Source organism: Papaver somniferum, chromosome 1 (assembly GCF_003573695.1).
Source record: "Papaver somniferum cultivar HN1 chromosome 1, ASM357369v1, whole genome shotgun sequence".
Taxonomy (NCBI): Eukaryota; Viridiplantae; Streptophyta; class Magnoliopsida; order Ranunculales; family Papaveraceae; genus Papaver; species Papaver somniferum.
In genome coordinates, this window is record NC_039358.1 from 226,271,820 (window position 1) to 226,295,561 (window position 23,742).

The 23,742-nt window shown below is 35.9% G+C and overlaps 2 protein-coding genes across 2 annotated transcripts; both read left to right on the forward strand.

Moving 5' to 3' along the window:
* Positions 1-7,835: 7,835 nt before the first annotated feature.
* Positions 7,836-8,708, forward strand: LOC113362223 (cyclin-dependent kinase F-3-like). Its single transcript, XM_026605172.1, has one exon. The coding sequence runs from the start codon at positions 7,836-7,838 to the stop codon at positions 8,706-8,708; it is 873 nt and encodes a 290-aa protein (XP_026460957.1).
* Positions 8,709-10,207: 1,499 nt separating this feature from the next.
* On the forward strand, positions 10,208-20,400 carry LOC113362235 (cyclin-dependent kinase F-4-like). The gene is made up of 4 exons (XM_026605180.1): positions 10,208-10,226; positions 10,751-10,763; positions 10,890-11,070; positions 19,471-20,400. Exons 1-4 carry the CDS (start codon positions 10,208-10,210, stop codon positions 20,398-20,400), a joined length of 1,143 nt encoding a protein of 380 aa, XP_026460965.1.
* Positions 20,401-23,742: the final 3,342 nt, after the last annotated feature.

Consider the following 23,742-nt stretch of genomic DNA (forward strand, 5'->3'; position numbering starts at 1 on the left):
CGGAATTGTCTGGAAATATCGATTTGATTCTCGAGCTCAAAACAGAGCTACACGGAGTGAACACGGCCTGTACACGGTGTTGTGTGTGTTTTGATTGTGCATGGAAGTGTTTTGGAGGAGTTGGATGACTTATGAGGCATGTATAAGGCTTACTAGAGCGTGCAGGATCAAAGTTTACGTGTGACAAAGTTATAATTGGAAATTATCGTTAACTAAGGGAAGCGAGCAATGACGGATTAAATGGAGAATATACGCAAGTAATGGTCGGATATTTTGGTCCTAAAACACTATAAATACAAGGCAAAAGAGTTTGGAAGGGTTAGCAAGTCATATGGAGAGAGTTAGAGACGAGAGAATCGAAGGAAAGGGTCGACAGCAAGAAGAGTTCTGCTGCTGCTCAGCTAAGAACACGAAGAACAAAGACCAACCAGGAAAGTCGTAGAGGAGTGTCGCTGAACTGCGACAATTCCCTATTCCTTTCCCGTGATTTCACAACAGCGTCAACTGCACTTCTCATGTGCCGTTCTTTTCAGACGTTTCTTGTGTGTTGCAAAGGACGGTCATAAATTGATTTTCTTGTTCTTTCATCATTTGTAATCAACTTGTGAGCATTAATAAAATCTTTTGAGATGTATTACACCATGATGAGCTAACTTATTCTATGGGGCGACGGAGGAAGCAATTCCACCAATAAAAAATTGGTAATTTCTATTTTTATTATTTATGCAATTAAATTTATTTAATTATTTGCCTTGAGTTATAGGATTTTTCCAAAGATTTTTATTAAATAATTGTTATCTTGATTGATGGATTATGCTTGACTTAGAGTTTTTGATATTCCATGCTTTTAACTTACAGTTATTATTTAAAAAAATCAGTTTTAGCAATAATTAAAATTATTTTAAAGGAAAAATTTGCATAATAAATATTAGAAATATCAATTTAAATGGTAGAAAAGTGAAATCCTTAGCCCCAGTTTCCTCCAAAAATATTTCAATCACTTTGTTATTTTCTTTACAATTTAATTAAATCTAAAAAAAAAGTTACCTTCACAAGTTCGAAAGAACCTAGTTTTTACCACTGTCTACAACAACATTTGAAAATACATCAATACAGTAACTCGCTTACAGGAGATTCGCGAGTGTTTCGATGGACTTACCTCCCGTACCAGACGGGCGAAGAACCGCTGTAGTCGACTCGGGCCACTGACTCCGGTGTCAGTGTGCGAACCCGAGGGGCCGAGACGATATAGTAATCGTCGTCCTTCCCTGCAAACAATCTATATTTAATTTTTTTTAATTTATAACCTTTCCGTAGGGTTTTAAAAATAATGTCCAAATGTCCAGTCCAATTTAAAGTTCAAAAAGAAAAAATAAAATAAAATTACAGTTTTCCTCACACACTCTAAAAGAATTAAAAATTAAATCCTAAGATTGTCCTATTTTCTTCTCTTTTCGCTTTTCGCTTTAAGTTTTTTCCTCTCCAAGTCCGTAGTTTTCACTTTGAACCTGCAAAATAAAGACAAAAAGAAACGTAAAAAGGAACAAACAATTCTAAAAAAAAATAATAAACCTAAAAAAAAAATTCTACCTAAGCACAGGTCCGCGTCGGCGGCGCCAAAATGATTAAAGATTTTCTGGGGTTCGTTGTTGTAGTAAATAAGATTCGAACTCAAAGATTTGTGAAGATTAAATTTAAAGGTTTAATAAAATTATATACAAAATTATTAACAATGGGTGCGAGAGGTAACCAAGACACTAGATTCCACTATTATGCAAAATTGAATGATAAATATTTCAAACCTCTATTCAATTCTTAAGTCCTCTTTTATCTTTAATTCAGTATCAATCATACAGATTCTCAAACATTAATTGTAAACCTTAAGCATAGATTATAAAGAGATTAAAGCAAGCATAACCTATCAAACTGAATAACAAATATTTAAGACAATCATTCAAATAATTTAAAACTCTGCAAAAGCAGCGATTAGGTGAATTATATAATTAAATGAAATAGTTAACCATTTATGTTGCGTGAATAGCTTCCTCCATTGCCTTGGTTACGAGGGATTTAGCTCATCATAGTAAAAATGCTCTCAAAATAATTTATTATGGCTCAAAAATGGTTTACAAATGATGAGAATATGAGAAATACAATAAAACCAGAGACCTACGACCCTCAGTGACAAAATAAGACTGTTGCAGCTTATCGCAAACGCTGTGGCAAATAAGACTGCCTGATGTACGACCCACTGGTCTGAGTCGTTATTACTGTTGAAAAACGACTGTTGGTGCAGGTCCGTTCTTCATGTTCTTCATCTTCATCACGAACAGCAGCAGCAGCAGAGAGAATTCGTGATTCTTCCTCTGCAGCTTCCTCTCTTCTCCTCCCAACTCTCGACCACCCTTCTAGGACTCATGTATCTCCTATTTATACATTCAAGGCGCATCAAATCTCGCCATTAATTCCTCAAAATCTTCACAGTAAAGGAAAATTATTCTTGGGAATAATTTCTTATTTTCTTTCTCTGCATGCGTTAATTATCTTGATAATTTCCACAATCTGTTGATATGCAACCTAGGAGAATATCTGCACTTAACTTCCACAACCCATGCAGCATCTTTACGTAATTTTCTTTCCAATTTTAACCGATATCTCTTGTTTCCTGCTTTAATTGAGAATCGATTATCTGGCCAAGTTTGATAGATCCCAACCACCACAATATATTCTTATATCCATATCACATATACCCATTAAGTTTCGGCGATTTAATCTCCTTATAACACCTTCAAAAATTGATTGGAAAATCTAATAGTGTATAAAGAAAATTTCCCGCCAAAATTTATTTTTGAATTTGAGAAGAAGGGTGCCCCTTAACCAGAGCTGGGGTGTGAATAGCAATTGGGGTGGAAATAGTAATTTTTCTGGGTTCCTCAAGCACATTTTTGGGGCGTTTCCGGTGCATTTCTAGGGCGCTTACGGCATACTTTCGGGGTACTTCCGGTTCACTGTTTACAGAGGTCCAAATGCCACATTTTCAGTCACTTTCGCCGCAAAACCTTATTTTTCCAAAAACACCTACAAATAAATAAAATACCATAATAAGCACAAAAATGGGTACTAACAATATATACAATTGGGCTATATTAGACACATAAATGCGTCTATCAGTATGTTATTCCATATTCGACTAAGTCTTTCATTTCCTCAATTAAACTTCCAAGTCTTCATAGATGTAATGACATTAGGGTCGTATGACCATCCAAAGTGGCACCCTTCAACAAAGTAATCCCAAATTCTCCGGATTCTCCAACAACCATAAAACAAGTGTGAACTCGATTCATCATCTTCCTCACAAAAAACGACATACGCTAGAGGCATCCATACCTCTTCTCAAAAGTGTATCCGCCGTCATTACCCGATCACGAGAGAGAAGCCAAAGAAAGAAATTCATTTTGTGAGGGTACTCATTACTACAAACAACATTGATTGGATAATCCGGCTCACCTTGATTGTCGTTGTCTTTAATTCCATACTTAACCGTATACTTACCATGATCACTACCAACCCAAATTCGGGTATCCATAATCCCTTCTTGGATAGAGATAGAAGAAACAAGATTTGATATGGATAACCCTTCAATTATAATAGTTTGAGAGTATCTTTGCCTAGACATAAACGCCCACCGTACACCATCTTCCCTAACTTCATACATACTAGCCACCACGACCTCCTTGGTCCTTGAAGCTTCATAATCCAAAGGAAACATATCACATAACCATCCTGCACCAAGCCAAGAGTCTTCCCAAAATCTAGTTTTCTTACCCGCTCCAATCTTGAATCTAATACTTTTATTGAAATCTTCAAGCTCTTTATAGATATTGAACCACAAGCTACCACCTTTCGATCATTCGGGTTGGAGAGTTTCCCAACCGGTAATTGTTTCGCCAAATTTTTCGACTATGATCTTCCTCCATGAAGCATCTTTCTCCACGCCAAAGCGCCACCACCATTGTTTTAGCAACGCCGAGTTCACTTGCTTAGCTCTTCTTATACCACCACCTTTTTCTTTTGGTTTTGAAGACAATTCCCAACCAATATTGTGAATTCTTTTCTTATTGTCATCATCCTATAAGAAATTTCTCACAATTCTATCAATTTTCTTAGTTATGGATCAAGGAGCAAGAAAAATAAAGAGATAATAAATGGGTAGACTAGCTAAAACACTTTTGATGAGAGTTAACTTACCTCCTGTTGCTATTAGTTTTCCATTCCAAGAAGTAACTCTTTTCCCACAAATTTCAAGTGTTTTTCCCCATTTTTGAGTGCCTCCTACCTTGTCTCCCTAAGGTAAGCCAAGATATATGCTAGGAAAACTCGCATATTCGCATCCTAGCATGTTAGCATAATTTTCAACATCCTCCTCGACCGCGACTCCAAATAAGCTACTTTCAAATAAATTTATCTTCAAACCCGAAGTTAACTCGAAACAAAGAAGAAGGTAGCGAAGGTTATCAACTTGTTCTCTCTTAGCATCAAGAAAAATGATAGTGTCATTGGCACGATCAATTCATAAATATTTAATTGCATTCTTAATTTCTTCTTCACAAAAATATCTCTCCAACCATATGCTTGCATTCTCATCAATACTCTTTAAACACATATTTTTGATTCTTGGACGCTTGTTTGAAATTTCTTTAAATGCTAACTCAAAATGATTTGTGATACCCAACTTGATTTCTTCTTTGTTTCCGGTCTATCGACCATTGATATGAAGGTTATTGATGTTGTTAAAAGCTCTATGACCCCTCACTACTCGATGAAATGTTTGGTGTTTCTATCTCCATCTCGAAAGTATCTAATTCTTGACTTTGCCGCATCATTATGCTTTGACGATGATGAGCCACATCAAATTCCATTTTAGCCGTCACAAGCATGTCTTATTCACCTTCGGTAAGACCCCTTTCATCATCTAGTTTATCTAAATTTCTCATCTTGGTAAGTGCCAAGACTTTGTTTCCGGTCTATCGACCATTGATACGAAGGTTATTGATGTTGTTAAAATCTTTATGACCCCTCACTACTCGATGAAAATGTTCGGTGTTTCTATATCCATCTCGAAAGTATCTAATTCTTGACTTTTTCCGCATCATTATGCTTTGACGACGATGAGCCACATCAAACTCCATTTTAGCCGTCACAAGCAGGTCTTCTTCACCTTCGGTAAGACCCCTTTACTCATCTAGTTCATCTAACTCTCTCATCTTGGTAAGTGCCAAGTCAATTGCCCTATCAATGTTCCCAAAGAAGTCTCGATTCCACACCTTCAATTTCTCCTTCAAAGCATGTAACTTCTTTGAAAAACATTCACCCGTCGTGCCTACAACAGAAAAAGATTCCCACCATTCTTTCATTAAAGAAATTATGTTAGTTCCTTCTAGCCAAGCTAATTGAAATCGAAAAGGGAAAGCACCCCAATTCGATTCCTTTGAGCATAACTCAATGGGAAAATGATCTGAAAAAGGTCTTGCAAGTCGCTTGAAGTTGATATTTGGAAAATGATCTTCCCAATCCGACGAGAAAAGAAAACGGTCAATTTTTCTCTTCTTATTAGGTGGCCTACTCCAATTATACTTACACCATGTATCTTATATCGTTGAAGTCTCCACCGAAACACAAAGGAATTCCATTCCAATAACCATGCAAGGTAGCTAGCTCCATACGAAATATTTTTTTTTCGTTCACATTGCAAGGACCATAAACACCAATTAAGACCCAACGGAAGTTATCCTCCAAATTCGACAAGAGATATTTATAGTAAAAGTTCCTTCAAGAAAGTCATCAACCTCAATCAAATCTGAATTCCATATCAACAAAATTCCGCCCGATCTTCCATCAGAATTTAAAGTAATCCACTTGCACGGAGTCGCACCCCAATATTGACGCACAATCTTATCGTTACAAGCACTAAGCTTGGTCTCTTGAATCATAAGAATTGTAGGCTTCCACCGTTGCACAAGTTTTTTTTAACTTCGATCGTTTATTAGGGTCGTTAAAACCATTGACATTCCAAAAAATTATGTTAAACATTTAAATTTATTGCAACCCCGTACAAACCAAACCTTAAAACAAGATCAATCAAGATCCTTCCTTTTCTCCCGCCGCGAGCTCATCTTTAAAAGCATTAGCATGATCTAAAATTGTGTTTGTAACAAAATCTTTTTCTTGTTCGGTGAATACGATACCCGAAGGGTGATCGTAGTTTTTAAGTTTGCCATAGAGGGTATTAAATTTATCCGCATACCTTTAGCCACCTTTGAATAATCACCGGATGCATTAAGATTACTTCTCGCACTACCACTTGTACGTGATGCCGCATCATCAATATCTTCGTTTGAAGAGTTAATTTGCTTGCCAAACTCACTTCTTGACAAGGAGTTTGCAGCCTCCAAAGAAACTTCATTGTCAGAAACATTTTGGCTGTTATTGTTATTTTTCTTCGTAGAGTGCACAATTTCATGAGCTACAATGATATTGTTTGAAATTTGTCGTGAAGACAAAAAGGCAGATTACATAGGTGAAATGAACTTTTCTAACATTTTCATGAATATGTTAGCCAAAAGTTTAGTATTACATAAACTTATCGGTCTACACTCAATCGGAGATTTATGTGTTTCGGTTTTAGGAATTAGGAATAGGAAAATTTTGTTTCCTTATCCAAGACTTATTTTGGACCATCCAAAAATGTGCAAACCCTCATTGTTGACTATTCGACCATCCAAAAATGTGCAAATATAGGATTTGTGCACTCCATTAACTTTTGTTTTTACCAAGAGCAATCTTAGCTTTTATAAATACAAAGATAAGGATTTACAACGGCAGAGAAGTAGGAATATGCGGTTTTAGCTATCGGACAGTGATGATAGAGTTTGTGAACCATTTTGGACCAGAACACTAGCCTCTATATGAAACATGCCATAATTAACAAGGGTTCATACACACACAAAGAAGAAAAGAAAAAGAAGAAAGTAAACTAGAGATCATTTAACTCACTTAGGGAGAGAGAGTGTTTAATAACAAAATAAATAACGGAGTCACATAGTGAAAGATGCCATCATGATCAACGAGTAGACGCATCTGAATATCATGTTGACCATGTAGGCAGTGGCCATGAATGATACAACTATATGTGGTTACATTTCCTTTACTAATTAACCATCTCGTCCAGGAGTCTCTTTGCCGCATTCAAGCAGCCTGAATTGAAAAATATAAGTGTAAACAACTACATCCGAATCATACAACATTCAAATATCTATGTATTTCATTGACGAGAACCAGAGCTTCATCAATTAACAGAACACCACAACCTACTCTGACCTTGGAACTAGGTTTACAGTTTACTTGAGTTTAGGGTTCGAAAAAAGTCAAAACTAGGAACCGACTATTAATTCTGGTCAAAACTAGGAACCGCCTGGAAACATTACCCAGATAGACTCGAACACTGTTTCCTAGTAGCTCTATAAGTTTTTTTTTCCCTTATATATACATGGGCGCATGCATATAGCTCTTGTATCCCAGTTTTCATTGTTTCTTGATCCGCTTCTTGAAATAAAGAGTTTCATCAGTTTTTTCCTTTTCTTTCATGTTTCATCAGATAAGTAAATTCATTGAAGCCGTTTCAGGTAAAGAGAAGAAGAAAAATCGAAGAACAGGATAAGATCAATCTTTGTACGGATGCTGAGTTACTAAACGGGTTATTGGAGAACAGGATAGGCCTTTTTTCGGAGTCTCCCATACGACGCTGGGCTCGTCAAATCTTGCTAGCTCTTGCACAGATGCATCGTCCTGGTGGATATATGCATCGAGATCTAAAACCAGATAACTTGCTGGTCGCTAGAGATGGAGATTCAATAAAGATCGCGGATTTTGGCCAAGCTAGGGAAATTGATTCTAAATCACCGTGTTCAGATTATGTTACTACACGGATGTACCGCGCACCTGAAGTGTTGTTAAACTCGGTTTCGTATACCTCTGCTGTTGATATGTGGGCAGTTGGGGCTATAATGGCCGAACTGTATTCGTTTCGTCCTCTTTTTCCTGGTAAGAATCGAGCAGATCAGCTGTATAAGATTTGCAGTGTAATCGGAAGTCCAACTTATGAGTCGTGGGCAGAAGGAATACAACTTGCCAATTGGTGTGGTTACAAGTTTCCTCAAGTACATCCATATGGTATTTCTACAATGATACCATCTGCTAGTCATGAGGCTATAGATCTGATTAAATCCCTTTGTTCTTGGGATCCAAAAAATAGACCAACAGCTATGGAGGCTCTGAAGCATCCTTACTTTGCGCCCGATATGCGTGAATTTCCAGAAGCAACAACAAATGCAAAATTGGAGCAGAGAATATATCCTAATCAGACTTGCTTTGGTGAAAAACTTCTTGGCCCTTTCTCCCCTGTTAGAGATATTACAATTGAAGATATGTTAAAGAGGGTTTGGGCAGAGGATACAACTGCAAAGTTCGCGCAGAGAATATATCCTAATCAGACTTGCTTTGGTGTAGAACTTTTTGGCCCTTTCTCCCCTGTAGAAAACATGACAAGCCAAGATCTGTTTGAGAGTGTTTGGGGTTGCAGTTTAGATGCCTCTTTCAGAGAGATAACTCATCAGGAGAAGCAGACAGCAGCAGCAGCGCATGCTTTCTAAAGTTGGGGATCGGCAAAGATGATGCAACAAAAGTTTATGAAGATTCTTTGATTTGTTTAATAATTAACTTCCCCTTATTTTCTTTGGAAAATGGGTCATTTGTCCAAATATATTTAAAACATGGTTTAAATGGACGAGTAAAAATTTGTATGGGTGAAATGGACACCAAAAAAATAGTAACGATGAAACTGGATTCATCCTGACTTAAACTTAAAAAATAGCAAGGATGAAACTGGATGCATCCTAATGTAAATTAAAAAGTGAAAAATACTAGAACCCCCAACTATATGGGTTCAAACATATAGAAGCCCCACTAAATGGATCATCCACTGTCAACTACATACTTTAAGAAAATGATATTACTAGGCCCAAAAAATCAAATTTTCTTCAGATCTGGCCCATAATTAATTATTACGAATTTTAATAATACCAAGGCTACCCTTTAATATTTATACAAGAGGAATAACAGAAGATACTTTCATTTTCTATTTCATTTTCTTTCTCCGTCTAAAACCAGAGTTGCTCTCATAGATTCATTTTCTAGGGTTTTATCTATTCGGTTGTACAAGATCTAATCTTCTGATTTGATTTCACATCAACAATTTGCAAGCAAATCGAACTGTGATTTAGAAAGAATCAATTATGTATAGAGATTTTTGTTCTACTCTATCTTCTGCTAAAAGAATTTAGTGGTTTTCGATCTATGTCATCTATGGATGCCGATGTACGTCGAAGAGGAAAAAATGACATCAATCTCTACTTCTGTATCTGTATCTACTGATGATGTTTGTAGATCATCATTTGTTTGTGAATAAGTCGAAATCGAGATGCAGAGACAATGGAATTCGTCATCAACTATTAGATCTGAAGATTCAACAACAAAAAGTGAGAAAGATAAGTTTCTCCCTTCTAATCCTGTTTAATTCAATTAAAATTCCTAGTTATGTGATCCGAAAATAAAATTGACTCTAATTTGTTGTTTCGAAGCTACTTCAGGTAAGGTTTTCTATTTAATTCAATAGGTTTTCCTGATTTAGTAGTTCTACTTTCTTAGTTTGATAAGGTTCTGATTTTTGTTTCGTTGACTTTATTCAGATCGGAGAAGAACATTATTTTTATTGAATCAACAGGTTTTGAATCTAGGTATGTTTAGGTTTGTTGTTTGTTTCTGCCGATTTGTTGATAATACTAGTTAAATTCTCCATTTAATAAAAACGCTGATCTCTCATAATTCTAATGGAGCTAGTTGTGGACTCTTGTTGGTGTTTTTATGTTGCTTATCTTGACTATATATGTTGAGTTTGGTTAACGAATCTATGGTGGTGTTGATGGTGGAGATGCAGAATCTGGAGGAGTATGAGGAGGATGTGGTGGTAGAGGTGGTGGTATTGGAGCAGGTTTGAAGGAGGATTTTGAAGTCAGTGGTGGTGTTTTTCAGAATTGATGAATTGAAGGAGATGATGAGAAGATAAAGGATGAACTATTTTAAGTTTCTACTAATGGTGCTAGTGGTGACAGGTAATTAGCTGATTTCACAAGGTTCTCTTCTTTTTTAAATGTTTATGTTTTTTTTGTGATCAAGGTTAACTTGTTCTGATAAATTTACTACGGTAGCATCCCTGTAAATGATTGGTTTTTACTGTTGACTTATGCATCCTTGTAAAGGTAGTATATGGATTTTGTAATGTATATCAAAGGGGTCAATGCTTTCCGTTGAATGAATGTATATCAAAAGGTAGTATATGGATATAGGTCTGCACATTACATCTGTTTAACTGCACATTAGACAAGCCATATGCATGACAATTTGCACATTTAACTAGCATTGGCAGACTATATATGTGTAACTAGTAGTTACACATCTAATCAAATGTGTAACTTCTAGGTACACAAGCTAAATGAATGTGTATCTACTAGTTACACATGCAAATTAGATGTGTGACTTATAGTTACACATGTTAATTTGATGGTATATGCATATGTAACCTAATATGAAACTTCTATTTAACTGTAACATTTTTAATTTTACCTTCTTTTTGTAGAGTCTGTAACTCTGTAAGGGTGAACTATTAAGTTTTGTATACTTGCTCTAGTTTATTCAGTTATGAGATAGATTTGACTATTCTGTGTCCATTGGTTTTTGATTTTTGGATGTCCTGTTTTGTTCATTTGTATGAGAAGTGTTCTAGCTGCTATGGTACTGATATCATTTGCTTGTCATGTAGTTACTAAGAAGGCTGACCCCAAGGTGCTGGCTAACAAAGCTTCCAAGGCTGTCAAAGCTGGAGCATCAACCATTAAGAAGAAGGCTAAGAATATCTGCACATCAGTCATATTTCACAGGCCAAAGACATTGCAGAAGGCAAGGAATCCCAAGTACCAATATATTAGTGCACTACCAAGGAACAAGCTGGACCATTACCAGATCCTGAAATACCCACTCACCACCGAGTCAGCAATGAAGAAGATTGAAGACAACAAGAATAAGAAAACAAGGATGCTTTCAAGAAGATGTACAACATCCAGACAGATAAAGTGAACACCGTTATCAAGTAAGCCTTCTTGATTACTTACGACTAGCTACTTCTTTTTCTTGAAAGGTAGTATATGGATATAGGTCTGGAATGGTTTCACTTAACTCATACATCTGTTTAACTGCACATCTCACAAGCCATATGCATGAAAATTTGCACGTTTAACTAGCATTGGCAGACTATGGATGTGTAACTAGTAGTTACACATGCTAATTAAATATGTAACTTCTAGGTACACAAGCCAAATAAATGTGTATTCACTAGTTACACATGCAAATTAGATGTGTAACTTATAGTTACACATGCTAATTTGATGGGATATGCATATGTAACTTATAGTTACACATGCTAATTTGATGGGATATGTTATAGTGGTTATATTTATGAAATTGAGAAAAGAACATCAAGTCCTAGTAGTAGGGAGTAGTAGTGGATGCAGATTAGACTAATTAGATGCAGGTTATACTTATAGTTACACATAATAATTAGATGTGTAATTTCTAGTTACACATGATGATTGTATGTGTAACTTATGCTAATATGCATGTGTAACTATTGTTTACATGTGTAACTACTGATTACACATGCATTTTGTTTTCCTGGGTTCATATCTATACCCTGCTGAATCAGTTGTGTGATCATTTTTTGCGATATTAATGTGCTAGCACAAGGTTCCCAGGTGTTTGTATTATTCTGCCAGTATAATTACTGTCTGAAGCTTTACTTTTTGTTGCTTAAAATGTCCTTCGTCATCGATAATATGAAAATGGCTTAGGTACATCTAGACTAGCGCTGTAAAACGTCTTTCTGTTAATACAGTGCTAACAACGTCTTTCTGCTGAAGCAGTGATATCTTAATTAAGAGATTCTCATTGACTTGCAAGGTTAAATGTATTATTTTATGACTGGTAATTGCTTGATAGTCACCTCTCGTTTTTGCTAGTGTTATTCATTTAGAGATGGATTTGCTGATTTTATGTTGACATATCTAAGTCAGATGCATGTGTAACTCCTAGTTACATAATTCAGATGCATGTGTATCTGCAAGTTACACATGTTAATTAGATGTGTAACTTTTACTTACACATACTGATTTTGGGTACACATATCAATATGTATGTGTAACTCCTAGTTACACTAGTCATATGCATGTGTAACTGCTAGCTACACTAGCCAGATGAATGTGTATCTCCTAGTTACACATGTTATATGCATGTGTAACTCTCAGTTACACAATTCAGATGCATGTGTAACCACTAGCTACACTAGTCAGATGCTTGTGAAACTGGAATATACATTGTTTTATGTACTGTTCATTTTAATCGTATAAATACTGATTGCTTGTTGTTATATTTCAGGTTTTAGATAACTTCATAAAAGCTAATTGCTTAAACGTGGTAATGGTCTCGCTGGAACTGGAGTTGACGCTGAATACACAAGTCAGATGCATGTGTAACTCTCAGTTACACTAGATAGACACATATGTAACTCTCAATTACACTAAACAGATGCGTGTGTAACTTCTAGTTACACATGCTAAGAAATTATTGTAAATGAATATTAAAGTAATAACTTTTTTTTGTGTTTTTTTTTATGTCTATTTATTTGCATATATATACAAGTGTAACTTTGCATTACACATATCATAAGGATGTGTAACTTCTGGTTACACATGCCATATGCATGTGTAACTTCTGTTTACACCTTCGCACTGTATTTTAATAATTTCGGGCCTAGATTTAATAATTTTGGGCCTAGATTTAAATTTTATTTAATTATGGGCTTGACAATATGCATAAGGGTATCAAGGTCTTTTAAAAACTCGGGGCCTAGATTTAAACTTTTTTTAATTAAGGGCCTCATATTATGGGTTATCCATGGGTTGGGCCTGAGCCTAATTTCCCCTATTAAAAATAAGAAAAAGTATTTGAAAATGAATAGGATGAAACTGTTTACATCCTGACTATTTTTAAATTTTTGTCTATTTAAACAGTATTAAAATCTAAATGTCCCTTTCACCCAAAAATTGTTGATTTTGGTCTTTTTAACCAATTTTGTGTATTTTTTTGTCTTCGTTTTTCTTTTAAAGCTTTCATGCATGGCTTATGTTCATGTTTTTTTAATTTAAAGTGAGCAAGAATTTGAAAAAAAGTGTACGAAACTTAATGCTGATATTTTGATACTGTTTCTTCGACTCTCGATTGTGCTTTTAAGTAAAACTAAAAGATATTGAAATAAAATAAAATAATAATAAAAAAAAACTAAGTTTCTAACAAGAAAGATTGTTCCCTGGTTCCACACTAAGTTGAGTACAATAGGTATGAGTCGTATGACCCTAGATTGAACCACTTCCGAGTTTCCACCATTGCACTCCATACAGTGATTGCACGGATAGTTGGACTAAACCCTTGGTTAGAAGCGATAATCGGGTGAGTATTATGGGTGAGTATTATTCATACAAAACCAAATTGTTGTCTTAACTGAGATTACAAGCATCATTAATTACTATGTCTGGATCATTTATACCATCATGATATTAGTTACTGTTTCCATGACCATAGTATCCCTTGCCAGAAGCTCGTGGAAATTGTTTCTTTCCCTAGTCACAGTGGTCATTATTTCATTTATTTGAGAGAAAAAGTGAGTGTTCCGGCAATGTGTAAGGCCCAGTGCTAAGCTTCAATATGAACGATGGAGTCGTGGGAGTTGGGATTTCCAACAGCATTTTAAATTTGAGTGGTCGTTTATGTAGTTGATTCGCTAATAGATTGAAAGAAAAGGGAAGATAGAATTGTATCCTGGAAAACGAAAAGTAAAAACTCAGTTTCTAACAAAAAAAAAAGATTGTTCCCTGATTCCGCACTAAGTTGAGTACAGTAGATATGACCCGAAAATTGAAAAAAAAAAAAGAATTCTGACAAAAGAGAGCCTGGAAACATAAAAGAGGTAACAACTAGAGATTCTCCTTAGCCCAACGTTTAATATTTTCACTCTGAAGATGGCCCCTTTTTGATTTTGACGCAACAACACATGAATATATCTGCTCAAGTGAACAAATAAAACCTTGATACCGGCAAAATACATACAATTTTTATTATTATTAGGCATGATTTTCAGCTCGTCATTTCCCATTGATGTGCCTCTTCTTAACTTTTGCCATGTATTTCCAACAAAAAAAGGAGGAAAACCAACTCATGCAAAATAAATAAATGAATCTCACTTCTGGTAACTTTACATTGATCTGCATATAACCCAAATAAAGCTTTCACCTAATATGATCAGCCAAACCACGGTCATTAAAAAAATAGATGCAACATCAAATCAGCAGCTCGTCAAAGAAAATGCATAATAGTTTAGAAGAATATGTTGGAAAGTGGGTACTTAGAGGATGAAATTCAGAGAACAGAAAAGAATGTTGTGGCACTAAGCTTCAAAGCCTTTTGATTCTTTTTAGAAAATATTTCAACCATTCCCAAATAATTGGCGAGTGCAATTAGTCAATGAATAATGCTTTTAGGATATGATGAAGCCCTAACAACGTTGTTGGATTCAAGAGTTGTACTCCCTTGATCCAATCAAAAACACACGGTATTTAGAGTCTGATGATGCTTATATAGAAAACATAGATTTTTGATGTGTTGAAATGGGAGAAGGCCTTCGCTATTTAAAGAGGAATTCATGTCTTTCGGAGATGTCTTTCTATCTTCAATAGACGCTTTCAACAGGTATCCATTAATGGTATCTCTTGAAACAAACCCTATGGGAAGCTACACATCGATAAAACGTTTTGGTAACCGATACAGGTCGAATACATCCGGGAGTTACCACCCCCTACCCCCGGATAGTGGCAAACATTTATGAAAATATTCAACAGAATAGAGCATTTCGAATGCAGATACAACCTATTAGTTTTTAACATCGACAAGATCTACAAGCAAGAAACTGCAAATGTTATTGACAGATCTATAGAGGTTATTGTTCTATATAAAAAAACAACAAGAGTAAAAATAACAAATACCCCTAACCTAGAAGTTGTAAAACAAAGAAAGTAAATAAAGATAAAGACGAGTTACAAATAGCACATTTTTTACACGGAATAAATAAGAAAACAGACTTATCCTGCTAACACTCCCCCTCAATCTGATGGAGGGTGAAAACAATGCATCATTTGACAACCCAAGTTGTAAAACGTAGTAGAATCAAGTCCTTCGGTGGAGAGGTCAGCTAGCTGTCGAGAAGAAGGTATGACTGAACTACTACAATTCCATCATCCATCAAATCCGAAAAAAAGTGATAATCAACTTCAATGTCTTTTTTCATAGTTTGAGAGTATCTTTTCCTAGACATAAACACTCACCGTACACCATCTTCCCTAACTTCATACATACTAGCCACCACGACCTCCTTGGTCCTTGAAGCTTCATAATCCAAAGGAAACATATCACATAACCATCCTGCACCAAGCCAAGAGTCATCCCAAAATCTAGTTTTCTTACCCGCTCCAATGTTGAATCTAATACTTTTATTGAAATCTTCAAGCTATGATCTTCCTCCATAAAGCATCTTTCTCCACGCCAAAGCGTCACCACCATTTTTTTAGCAAAGCCGAGTTCACTTGCTTAGCTCTTCTTATACCACCACCTTTTTCTTTTGGTTTTGAAGACAATTCCCAACCAATATTGTGAATTCTTTTCTTATTGTCATAATCCATAAGAAATTTCTCACAATTCTATCAATTTTCTTAGTTATGGATCAAGGAGCAAGAAAAATAGAGAGATAATAAATGGGTAGACTAGCTAAAACAATTTTGATGAGAGTTAACTTACCTCCTGTTGCTATTGGTTTTCCATTACAAGAAGTAACTCTTTTCCCACAAATTTCAAGTGTTTTTCCCCATTTTTGAGTGCCTCCTACCTTGTCTCCCTAAGGTAAGCCAAGATATATGCTAGGAAAACTCGCATATTTGCATCCTAGCATGTTAGCATAATTTTCAACATCCTCCTCGACCGCGACTCCAGATAAGCTACTTTCAAAGAAATTTATCTTCAAACCAGAAGTTAACTCGAAACAAAGAAGAAGGTAGCGAAGGTTATCAACTTGTTCTCTCTTAGCATCAAGAAAAATGATAGTGTCATCGGCAAATTTCAAGTGATTTATTCTTGTTCCCCCCTCCTTGACGGAAAAACCCGATATTTGATCATGTTCTTGTGCTTTACTCAACATACAACTTAAGACTTCACAAACAATATTAAAAAGAAAAGGAGAAAGAGGGTCTCCTTGACGAAGTCCCTTTTCACTACCGAAATAACCGAAAGACGATCCATTAACAAGAACCGAGAACTTTGAGAATGTTAAACAATTTCTAATCCAACCCTCCAAACACCACCAGACCCCATTTTGCACAAAAATTCATTTAAAAAATTCCAATTCACTTTATCAAACGCCTTTTCAAAATCAAGCTTGCAAACCAACCCCGATAATTTTTGACGAAGTCTAGAATCCACACATTCATTTGCTATCAAAATTCCATCAAGAATTTGTCTTCCTTTAATAAAACTAGATTGAGTTGTTGAGATTAGAGTAAAAAGGTATAACTTTAAACGCTCACTTTTGAAATGATTTTGTACACATTCCCAATAAGACTAATAGGCCGAAAATATTTTACTTCTTCTACACCCGTCTTCTTAGGGATAAGCGCAACAAAATTATTTTTCAATGACGAATGAAGAATGTTTTGGTCGTGAAATTCTTCGAAAACCTTCATCAAATCTTCTTTTAGAAAATCCCAACAAACAAGAAAGAACTTCATAGGAAATCCATCCGGACCCGGAGCACGAACAATTCATAAATCTTTAATTGCATTCTTAATTTATTCTTCACAAAAAGTCTCTCCAACCATATGCTTGCATTCTCATCAATACTCTTTAGACACATATTTTTGATTCTTGGACGCTTGTTTGAAATTTCTTTAAATGCTAACTCAAAATGATTTGCGATACCCAACTTGATTTCTTCTTTGTTTTCGGTCTATCGACCATTGATATGAAGGTTATTGATGTTGTTAAAAGCTCTATGACCCCTAACTACTCGATGAAAATGTTTGGTGTTTCTATCTCCATCTCGAAAGTATCTAATTCTTGACTTTGCCGCATCATTATGCTTTGACGACGATGAGCCACATCAAACTCCATTTTAGTCATCACAAGCATGTCTTCTTCACCTTCGGTAAGACCCCTTTCATCATGTTGTTCATCTAACTCTCTCATCTTGGTAAGTGCCAAGTCTTTTTTTCCAGTCTATCGACCATTAATACGAAGGTTATTGATGTTGTTAAAAGCTTTATGACCCCTCACTACTCGATGAAAATGTTTGGTGTTTCTATCTCCATCTCGAAAGTATCTAATTATTGACTTTTTCCGCATCATTATGCTTTGACGACGATGAGCCACATCAAACTCCATTTTAGCCGTCAAAAGCATGTCTTCTTCACCTTCGGTAAGACCCCTTTCATTATCTAGTTCATCTAAATCTCTCATCTTGGTAAGTGCCAAGTCAATTGCCCTATCAATGTTCCTAAAGACGTCTCGATTCCACACCTTCAATTTCTCCTTCAAAGCATGTAACTTCTTTGAAAAACATTCACCCGCCGTGCCTACAACAGAAAAAGATTCCCACCATTCTTTCATTAAAGAAATCATGTTAGTTCCTTCTAGCCAAGATAATTGAAATCGAAAAGGGAAAGCACCCCAATCCGAGTCCGTTGAGCATAACTCAATGGGAAAATGATCCGAAAAAGGTCTTGCAAGTCGCTTGAAGTTGATATTTGAAAAATGATCTTCCCAATCCGACGAGAAAAGAAAACGGTCAATTTTTCTCTTCTTATTAGGTGGCCTACTCCAATTATACTTCCACCATGTATCTTATATCGTTGAAGTCTCCACCGAAACACAAAGGCATTCCATTCCAATAACCATGCAAGGTAGCTAGCTCCATACGAAATATTTTTTTTCGTTCACATTGCAAGGACCATAAACACCAATTAAGACCCAACGGAAGTTATCCTCCAAATTCGACAAGAGATATTTATAGTAAAAGTTCCTTCAAGAAAGTCATCAACCTCAATCAAATCTGAATTCCATATCAACAAAATTCCGCCCGATCTTCCATCAGAATTTAAAGCAATCCACTTGCACGGAGTCGCACCCCAATATTGACGCACAATCTTATCGTTACAAGCACTAAGCTTGGTCTCTTGAATCATAAGAATTGTAGGCTTCCACCGTTGCACAAGCTTTTTTTAACTTCTATCGTTTATTAGGGTCGTTAAAACCATTGACATTCCAAAAAATTATGTTAAACATTTAAATTTATTGCAACCCCGTACAAACCAAACCTTAAAACAAGATCAATCAAGATCCTTCCTTTTCTCCCGCCGCGAGCTCATCTTTAAAAGCATTAGCATGATCCAAAATTGTGTTTGTAACAAAATCTTTTTCTTGTTCGGTGAATACGATACCCGAAGGGTGACCGGAGTTTTTAAGTTTGCCATAGAGGGTATTAAATTTATCCGACATACCTTTAGCCACCTTTGAATAATCACCGGATGCATTAAGATTACTTCTCGCACTACCACTTGTACGTGATGCCGCATCATCAGTATCTTCATTTGAAGAGTTAATTTGCTTGCCAAACTCACTTCTTGACAAGGAGTTTGCAGCCTCCAAAGAAACTTCATTGTCAGAAACATTTTGGCTGTTATTGTTATTTTTCTTCGTAGATTGCACAATTTCATGAGCAACAATGATATTGTTCGAGATTTGTCATGAAGACAAAAAGGCAGATTACACAGGTGAAATGAACTTTTCTAACATTTTCATGAATCTGTTAGCCAAAAGTATAGTATTACATAAACTTATCGGTCTACACTCAATCGGAGATTTATGTGTTTCGGTTTTAGGAATTAGGAATAGGAAAATTTTGTTTCCTTATCCAAGATTTATTTTGGAAAGAAAATATTAAACTACTGCCGCCACTTGATCAACACAGTGTAGTTAAACTCATTTTGCTCAAAGCCCCTGGCCACCATCGACTCAAACAGTTTAATGTTTATCTTGTCCATCAATTGAAATAGCTCCAAGCATCTTCCGCCATCCTATCTTTACAATGTGAATCTATTAAGATAGTAAAAGTTATCACATTGGGTGAAATCTCTCAATATTTCATTTCAGGTGTACACTGTTTCCCTCATCTTTGACAATCAGGTGTTATATTTGGTCTTTGATTACGAAGAATCTACTCTGTATCGCCTTATGCATGATAAGATCAATCTTTGTACGGATGCTGAGTTACTAAACGGGTTATTGGAGAACAGGATAGGCCTTTTTTCGGAGTCTCAGATACGACGCTGGTCTCGTCAAATCTTGCTAGCTCTTGCACAGATGCATCGTCCTGGTGGATATATGCATCGAGATCTAAAACCAGATAACTTGCTGGTCGCTAGAGATGGAGATTCAATAAAGATCGCGGATTTTGGTCAAGCTAGGGAAATTGATTCTAAATCACCGTGTTCAGATTATGTTACTACACGGATGTACCGCGCACCTGAAGTGTTGTTAAACTCGGTTTCGTATACCTCTGCTGTTGATATGTGGGCAGTTGGGACTATAATGGCCGAAATGTATACGTTTCGTCCTCTTTTTCCAGGTAAGAATCGAGCAGATCAGCTGTATAAGATTTGCAGTGTAATCGGAAGTCCAACTTATGAGTCGTGGGCAGAAGGAATACAACTTGCCAATTGGTGTGGTTACAAGTTTCCTCAAGTACATCCATATGGTATTTCTACAATGATACCATCTGCTAGTCATGAGGCTATAGATCTGATTAAATCCCTTTGTTCTTGGGATCCAAAAAACAGACCAACAGCTATGGAGGCTCTGAAGCATCCTTACTTTGCGCCCGATATGCGTGAATTGCCAGAAGCGACAACAAGTGCAAAATTGGAGCAGAGAATATATCCTAATCAGACTTGCTTTGGTGAAAAACTTCTTGGCCCTTTCTCCCCTGTTAGAGATATTACAATTGAAGATATGTTAAAGAGGGTTTGGGCAGAGGATACAAGTGCAAAGTTCGCGCAGAGAATATATCCTAATCAGACTTGATTTGGTGTAGAACTTTTTGGCCCTTTCTCCCCTGTAGGAAACATGACAAGCCAAGATCTGTTTGAGAGTGTTTGGGGTTGCAGTTTAGATGCCTCTTTCAGAGAGATAACTCATCAGGAGAAGCAGACAGCAGCAGCAGCGCATGCTTTCTAAAGTTGGGGATCGGCAAAGATGATGCAACAAAAGTTTATGAAGATTCTTTGATTTGTTTAAAAATTAACTTCCTCTTATTTTCTTCGGAAAATGAGTCATTTGTATGGGTGAAATGGACGAGTAAAAATTTGTATGGGTGAAATGGACACCAAGAAAATAGTAAGGATGAAACTGGATTCATCATGACTTAAACTTAAAAAATAGCAAGGATGAAACTGGATTCATCCTGACTTAAACTTAAAAAATAGCAAGGATGAAACTGGATGCATCCTAATGTAAATTAAAAATAAGAAAAAATATTTGAAAATGGGTAGGATGAAACTGTTTACATCCTGACTATTTTTAAATTTTTGTCTATTTAAACAGTATTAAAATCTAAATGTCCCTTTCACCCAAGAATTGTTGATTTTGGTCTTTTTAACCAATTTTGTGTATTTTTTTGTCTTCGTTTTTCTTTTAAAGCTTTCATGCATGGCTTATGTTCATGTTTTTTTAATTTAATGTGAGCAAGAATTTGAAAAAAAGTGTATGAAACTTAATGCTGATATTTTGATACTCTTTCTTCGACTCTTGTGCTTTTAAGTAAAACTAAAAGATACTGAAATAAAATAATAATAATAAAAAAGACTAAGTTTCTAACAAGAAAGATTGTTCCCTGGTTCCACACTAAGTTGAGTACAATAGGTATGAGTCGTATGACCCTAGATTGAACCACTTCCGAGTTTCCACCATTGCACTCCATACAGTGATTGCACGGATAGTTGGACTAAACCCTTGGTTAGAAGCGATAATCGGGTGAGTATTATGGGTGAGTATTATTCATACAAAACCAAATTGTTGTCTTAACTGAGATTACAAGCATCATTAATTACTATGTCTGGATCATTTATACCATCATGATATTAGTTACTGTTTCCATGACCATAGTATCCCTTGCCAGAAGCTCGTGGAAATTGTTTCTTTCCCTAGTCACAGTGGTCATTATTTCATTTATTTGAGAGAAAAAGTGAGTGTTCCGGCAATGTGTAAGGCCCAGTGCTAAGCTTCAATATGAACGATGGAGTCGTGGGAGTTGGGATTTCCAACAGCATTTTAAATTTGAGTGGTCGTTTATGTAGTTGATTCGCTAATAGATTGAAAGAAAAGGGAAGATAGAATTGTATCCTGGAAAACGAAAAGTAAAAACTCAGTTTCTAACAAAAAAAAAGATTGTTCCCTGATTCCGCACTAAGTTGAGTACAGTAGATATGACCCGAAAATTGAAAAAAAAAAAAGAATTCTGACAAAAGAGAGCCTGGAAACATAAAAGAGGTAACAACTAGAGATTCTCCTTAGCCCAACGTTTAATATTTTCACTCTGAAGATGGCCCCTTTTTGATTTTGACGCAACAACACATGAATATATCTGCTCAAGTGAACAAATAAAACCTTGATACCGGCAAAATACATACAATTTTTATTATTATTAGGCATGATTTTCAGCTCGTCATTTCCCATTGATGTGCCTCTTCTTAACTTTTGCCATGTATTTCCAACAAAAAAAGGAGGAAAACCAACTCATGCAAAATAAATAAATGAATCTCACTTCTGGTAACTTTACATTGATCTGCATATAACCCAAATAAAGCTTTCACCTAATATGATCAGCCAAACCACGGTCATTAAAAAAATAGATGCAACATCAAATCAGCAGCTCGTCAAAGAAAATGCATAATAGTTTAGAAGAATATGTTGGAAAGTGGGTACTTAGAGGATGAAATTCAGAGAACAGAAAAGAATGTTGTGGCACTAAGCTTCAAAGCCTTTTGATTCTTTTTAGAAAATATTTCAACCATTCCCAAATAATTGGCGAGTGCAATTAGTCAATGAATAATGCTTTTAGGATATGATGAAGCCCTAACAACGTTGTTGGATTCAAGAGTTGTACTCCCTTGATCCAATCAAAAACACACGGTATTTAGAGTCTGATGATGCTTATATAGAAAACATAGATTTTTGATGTGTTGAAATGGGAGAAGGCCTTCGCTATTTAAAGAGGAATTCATGTCTTTCGGAGATGTCTTTCTATCTTCAATAGACGCTTTCAACAGGTATCCATTAATGGTATCTCTTGAAACAAACCCTATGGGAAGCTACACATCGATAAAACGTTTTGGTAACCGATACAGGTCGAATACATCCGGGAGTTACCACCCCCTACCCCCGGATAGTGGCAAACATTTATGAAAATATTCAACAGAATAGAGCATTTCGAATGCAGATACAACCTATTAGTTTTTAACATCGACAAGATCTACAAGCAAGAAACTGCAAATGTTATTGACAGATCTATAGAGGTTATTGTTCTATATAAAAAAACAACAAGAGTAAAAATAACAAATACCCCTAACCTAGAAGTTGTAAAACAAAGAAAGTAAATAAAGATAAAGACGAGTTACAAATAGCACATTTTTTACACGGAATAAATAAGAAAACAGACTTATCCTGCTAACACTCCCCCTCAATCTGATGGAGGGTGAAAACAATGCATCATTTGACAACCCAAGTTGTAAAACGTAGTAGAATCAAGTCCTTCGGTGGAGAGGTCAGCTAGCTGTCGAGAAGAAGGTATGACTGAACTACTACAATTCCATCATCCATCAAATCCGAAAAAAAGTGATAATCAACTTCAATGTCTTTTTTCATAGTTTGAGAGTATCTTTTCCTAGACATAAACACTCACCGTACACCATCTTCCCTAACTTCATACATACTAGCCACCACGACCTCCTTGGTCCTTGAAGCTTCATAATCCAAAGGAAACATATCACATAACCATCCTGCACCAAGCCAAGAGTCATCCCAAAATCTAGTTTTCTTACCCGCTCCAATGTTGAATCTAATACTTTTATTGAAATCTTCAAGCTATGATCTTCCTCCATAAAGCATCTTTCTCCACGCCAAAGCGTCACCACCATTTTTTTAGCAAAGCCGAGTTCACTTGCTTAGCTCTTCTTATACCACCACCTTTTTCTTTTGGTTTTGAAGACAATTCCCAACCAATATTGTGAATTCTTTTCTTATTGTCATAATCCATAAGAAATTTCTCACAATTCTATCAATTTTCTTAGTTATGGATCAAGGAGCAAGAAAAATAGAGAGATAATAAATGGGTAGACTAGCTAAAACAATTTTGATGAGAGTTAACTT

What these genes read in the sequence shown, in the direction of transcription:
- LOC113362223 (XM_026605172.1), top strand. Translation starts at nt 7,836, where the DNA reads ATGCATCGTCCTGGTGGATATATGCATCGAGATCTAAAACCAGATAAC.
- LOC113362235 (XM_026605180.1), top strand. An exon ending in GGCCAAAGACATTGCAGAAG is followed by an intron (nt 11,071 to 19,470) that starts GCAAGGAATCCC and finishes ATTTCATTTCAG; the next exon opens with GTGTACACTGTTTCCCTCAT.